Below are 6,000 nucleotides of genomic sequence, written 5' to 3'. Positions count from 1 at the left end.
CCTTAATATCAGGTGTTCTGAAGAAAATGAAGCAGATTTAAGGAGATAAAGACTTGAGAGTTGCTTTTCTTGTTAGGCTTATCAGAGGTATCTCTGAGGCACTGACATTTTTGAAGAAACTGGACTGAAGCATCTCCTCCTATCACCTTTGTTGATGCACAAAGCTATATAGTTTGCCAAATAACCCAGTCAAGAAACCAGACTGTCATCTTAAGTTCAATATGCTTTCCTGTTTTTCACATATAAAGTTTTAAGAAGTTCTCATATATATTTTATCTCCTTAACATATCTTTTCTTCAGCACCAAGTTTCTATCTCTACTACTTTTATCAAGTCCTATTTCTTCCTTTGAGTTGCAATAGTTTCTTTAAAGTTGTTCTGGCCTCTGGACTTATATTTCTCAACACTGGTACCAGAATAGTGCTTATTATATCAAAACCAGTTCATGTTACCACTTTCAAATAACTTATTAGTTCCACAATGTACTACATACTTTTTTCCTTTTTTTTTTTCCATACAGTTTCTTCTTATTCTTGGTGTAGAACTAATTCTACTACAGGTGTGGCAGACTATTTTGCACCTGTTTTCCATGCTTTTTTTTCTCAGCTTGCTACCTCTCTCAGAAGTGCATCATCATCCCCTCCTTACCAACCATTAGGAAAACTTTTTTTTTTTTCCATTAGGAAAACTTTTAAGACTGTGTTTCAAACAAGCTCTCAGGTGATGTCAATGCTGCTGATTCACTGCCCTACTATGAGTAGCAAGGGCATAGATAACTCTAAGATCCTCTTGACCCCAAGTTGTCATAAAATTCTACTATAAAATTTGTTTTACTATAAATGTTTTTCCTGTCTCTAGCAACATCTTTTGCCATTCTTTCTTGAATTTTATGCTCTGCTCCCTCCCTCTAATTTGAATTAGGTACAACTCCTAAAAGAAATGATGCTTTCTATGCCTTTGAGCACTATCTTTCCATTTGCAGATTTCTCTTCTCCTCCCTTCACTTGCCTAATACCCACTCATCCCTCTAGATTTAGCTTTTTGTGCTCTTGTTCATCATTTTTTAAAAGTAGACTCCACTACCAACATGGGGCTTGAACTTATGATCCTGAGATCAAGGGTCGCATGCTCTACCAACTGAGCCAGCCAGGCACCTCAGCTTTTTGTGCTCTCTGAATTAGACATTACAGTGAACATAATTGTTGCTTTATACTCTTCCCCTCCTCCCAGCTTGCTGAAGATCTTTGAGACATTAATAGCACCAGGCCTTCTTGACACAGTAGATAAGCCAATGTACAGCTGATAAAAGAGTTTATATTGAAAAATGATCAGACCTACATACAAAGCTTACCTTATGAAGTAAGAAAACTCTTTTCATGCTTCTCCATTAGCAGAGTGCTTAGTTTTCTTCTATTTCCTCTTCTATGTACATCACATCTGCACCATAATTTTCCCCTTTTTCCCCAATAGCCCTTCACCACTTAATCTATATCCAATGAATTTTTGGCATCTAACTTTTAACTTTTGGAAAAAGGATTTCTCAAATATTAATATATTTCTGCTCATAAGTGGGAAGTACTTCTTCCTTAAGATTGAATAAGAAGCATTTCAATTTTTTTCAAATACTCAACTACTAACAACTGTTATACTTGAAATAAGAACTTAAAAAAAAACTTCAAAGAGTCTAACTTATTTTCCTCCAGTGTTAAATATGGTGACTACATTTTGCAAGTATCCTTAGGCAATACACACACAACAGGCACAGAACTCTAATTTTATTATTCATTTTATTTTCATATAAATTAACATCCTAGAAAAATCGAAATAGAAACACTAAATACAGTATTGCACATAGCGATCTTTGTTAAATGCCCTATTATTTCAGTGAAGAATGGTAATATACACATTGGAGGGACTGAAGGAGACAGGAAGACTACAAAACAAACAAAATCCACTACTCTTTCTTTGCACTTAAACTACAAACTAAAAGGTAAGAGACCATATTTCACATAAATGCAAACAGAGTTATGATTCAGAACATTTTCTTTAAGTTCCTTTCCATAATTGGTTTCCAATAGCAAGAAATTCTCCCCTTTTATCAATGACCATAAGTGCCAACAAATATCATTAAAAAGAATCTTACGGAACCCCATCTATTAATATTAGACAAAACCATCACAATGCATCATGAGATGACTTTAACATACTCTCACAAAGAGTGGGAGATTTACTTTTTTACCCCTCAACGTGAAATAAAATAAAGTCCTTTCCTATGCTCCTTCAGATAACAAATCATTACATACTCATTTTACAGCTTTTAGTCACCTGCTATAACATATAAAGATAATCCAATCATGTAAAAATAGTCAGGCAGGTATGTTTAATTAACAGATGCCAATCCATCCAAAAAGTTACTTTTTTCCCTTTTTTGGCCAACAATTAGTTATGTTTGGCAATTTTATGAGCATCATTTATTTCAATTCCTTCAAAATATTGAGTCATGTTTTATTTGTGAAGGCCAATAGTAAAGTTAGAGAGGCACACCTTTAGTTTAACTTACTTTAGCTGAAGATAAGCTTTATGTAGAGTCTCAAAGAACACAGGGCTGATAAAAGCCCTCATTAAACTTAAAACTCTAATTCCTGCCTATATTAGATGATTTATAGGAATGGGTTTTCCTTTTGCTATATTTCTTCTATTCATTATCTGACTTGAGTAAAAAATGATAATCTTCTTTCACAAATATATAGTTATGGAGAGCAACCCAAGAGTTGGGAAAGCCTTGATCATGATATATAAATGGTACTTAAATTTTAAAATAGAAAATTTATATGTAGACATGAAACTGATACAAACAATTCACTAGAAATAACATTTTAACCATAAATCTAAATGCAGTGACATGGAGTACTGGTTGTCAGTAGAAAGTAAAGTGTTTTGCTGGGATAAGGAATATTCTCACAAAAGTAAATTTTAGGTTAACATTTAGCATGTTCAGCATTAATGCAAATATTGCCTCTTGTACATGCTGTTTTGGTCTATCAATATAATACCATAAACTTTACAAAAAAGAAAAGGTGTCAAATTCTCCACTGGTCTACTGATTTTGCATTTTTATGAATGTACAGTAAAATTCAACAATCAGTGAACTGTCTAGAAAACACAAAGATTATGCAAGAGGTCAAGAGGAAAAATGAACAAAATGATGTAGTTTCCTTCCCGCCCTCAGGTCAGCTGAATTTTGTGGAAGTGGTTGCAGTGACTCATATTCATTCTGCTTTTCATTGTTCAGGTTTTCATGCTTATCTTTGCTTTCTGAAAATAAATGCACCAGATAAGAGTTATAGTTAGTAAGAAGAACTTTAAAAAATGTACGGAGTTTAGAATAGCCCAAACAAGATCTTTTCATTTGGATCAAATTCTCTGGGAAGAGGTTAAAGATCCACCAACTGGGCAGCCCTGGTAGCTCAGCGGTTTAGCGCCGACTTCAGCCCAGGGTGGGATCCTGGAGACCCGGGATCAAGTCCCATGTCGGGCTTCCTGCATGGAGCCTGCTTCTCCCTCTGCCTGTGTCTCTGCCTCTCTCTCTCTCTCTCTGTCTCTCATGCATAAATAAATAAAATCTTTTTTTTTTTTTTAAAAAAAAAAGATCCACCAACCCATAAAGGAAAAAGATATAAGTAAAATCTGTTTTATCTTTAACAATTTTCACCAGTCAAAGGTGGTCTGGGTGGCTCAATCAATTAAGTGTCTCCCTTTGGCACAGTCATGATTCCAGGGTCCTGGGATCAAACCCTACATCAGGCTCCCTGCTTCTTATCCTCTCTACTTGTGCTCTCTCTCTCTTAAATAAATAAATAAAATCTTAAAAGAAAAAAAAAAGATTTTTCACCAGCCAAATCACCAAATGTTTTTTAGGAAAAAAAAAAAAAAAAAAACCTTTAAAAATTTAGCTTCTAACCAACATGAAAACATGGCAACTCATCTTTCTCATTCTCAATTCTATGCATAAATACAAAAATATGAAAATTGAACTGGCTGCTTCATTTCATGGTTAATGATTTAATTCTTTTCTATCCTTATAATGGCCTGATTGAGGTTAATTAATAATTATTCCTCCTCATTCAATGCATCCTAAGGTTGTACTTTAATCAAAAAGAAAATAAACTAAATCATAATATAATACTTACTATTAGAGAAGACTATGATGTAGAGAAACTAAAGGAAAAATATCTTTTAAATGAGGATATACTTCCTAACATTTAGGGTTCCTAAAACCCTAACATAAATAGGGTTTAATCACAGTTTACTCAAATTTCAATCTGGGTATTTTGATATCTTTACCATTTACACCACAATTAGACTAATCTGATTCAAAATGTTCCTCTTTTAAAGCCCAACCCAACTTTTAAAACAGCATCATTTACTTATTCTTGTGGTATCGTGATAAACTCTCAAAACATTCAAAACAATATTGACAGTGTCACAAGGGAAAACTCATTATTTTTACCAAGCCTTGGCTTCTAGGGTGCACGATATGGCATTTTAAAGAAGTGGGCAAGGAGGAATCTTAGATTAGTTTGTTAAACTCAGTCTACTGGCTGACAGCTGTCAAACAGCCAATTCTCTAGAGCCACTGATGGGTTCAAGCCAGGTCTGAGCTCCCTGGTCTGAGCAAAGGACAATACCACACTTGGCATTTTCCATCATGTTTTAGATCCCATTGGTGCTAACCCAATAACAGCCACTCTGGATTCAAATGCAGCCCTGTGCTGGTGATGCTTATGTAATGGAGAAAGTGAGAAACTGCCCCCAACCCCCTGCCAACACACACATATCCAGGTATCGCATTCCCTTAGTAGATTTGTCTTTATTCTTAAGCTTCAGGTACTAGATACTGAGATTCTCCTAGCCTTTTAGGCCTGATTAAAGGCATAAAGAAAAGGAGATCCTTCAGTCAGAGCATTTCATTCACACTTAGGAGAAAAACAATTAAAACATTATTATGTGAGTTTGTATATATTGTGAAGACAGTGTTTAAAAGTCAAAGCAAATCACAAGTTAAAAAGAGAAGAGTTAAATACTTACAATTCCAGAGTCATGTCTTGGTTTTATTTTATAAAGTGATTTTCCCTTTTTCTGTCTACACACCTCTTCGGCTTCTTTTACCCTGGGTGGAGAGAAGACACATGTATTTAAACAAAGACCTATACAGATCACTGCAAGCCACCTTATGGTAGGTGAGCAAGTTATCAACTCATTCAGAATTTGAATTATTGGAGAAAATAATAACGTATACACAGGAACATTATTAACATGTAATTCAAAAACACTGAATATTAGAGCTAGAGACTAACTCATTCAGGGGTTCTCACCTTGGAATCAAAGGATGTCAAAAAGAATGTTATACAAACACATTAAAAAATTTAATTATCTACATTTCATCTTATATTAAAGGAGTCTCATGTATATTAAAGGAAATAGCGCTCATTTTCAGGTGAGGGTACTGAGAGTGGCTCCATTAAACAGGATCGGCAACCATTACATAAATCTGAAACATTAAAATAATTAAACAGTATTATCGAAAAACTCATATGCTTATTTAAAATTATTTCAGATTCACTTTCCACATCATACTTACCCATGCATAAAAGTCATCAGCAGTAAATCCCTAGGCAGGTTTTAAAAAATTGAGCTTCATTAAGCAACAACCAATCATTTATTTGAAAACAGAAAATAGAGTGTGTGCAATAATAATGTTTTGACATTTCTTTTTAAAAACACATCCCAAAGAAAACAGCATTGAATTTACCAGAGGAACAGTTAAGAGATGTTATTTGGAGGTAAGTTCTCCATTACATTCTAGATCTGCTATTTGATTTTGGGTAATGTCCTGATACCACCAACTCTTGTATTCCCTGAAATACTAAAAGGGCTTAATAATATATAAAGGCACTATTATTATTACTACACAGAATTGTTGCAAAGATCACAAAATTTT

The 6,000-nt window shown here is 34.2% G+C and overlaps 1 protein-coding gene across 3 annotated transcripts in view; it reads right to left on the bottom strand.

The window, feature by feature from the left end:
• Positions 1–1,767: 1,767 nt before the first annotated feature.
• The window catches only part of FMN2 (formin 2), a 370,601-nt gene continuing 366,368 nt past the window's right edge, over positions 1,768–6,000 (bottom strand). For all 3 annotated transcript variants that reach the window (XM_049112360.1, XM_049112364.1, XM_025430503.3), the window contains 2 exons: positions 5,088–5,169; positions 1,768–3,314 (listed from right to left, as the gene is read on the bottom strand). In XM_049112360.1, coding sequence (XP_048968317.1) covers positions 3,288–3,314; positions 5,088–5,169 — 109 coding nt within the window. In that variant the 3' untranslated portion in view covers positions 1,768–3,287. The remainder of the gene's footprint in view (positions 3,315–5,087; positions 5,170–6,000) is intronic.

This window comes from Canis lupus, chromosome 7 (genome assembly GCF_003254725.2).
Source record: "Canis lupus dingo isolate Sandy chromosome 7, ASM325472v2, whole genome shotgun sequence".
NCBI lineage: Eukaryota > Metazoa > Chordata > Mammalia > Carnivora > Canidae > Canis > Canis lupus.
The sequence above is the reverse complement of the archived record's forward strand: the minus strand, read 5'-3'. Positions and strand labels throughout refer to the sequence as shown.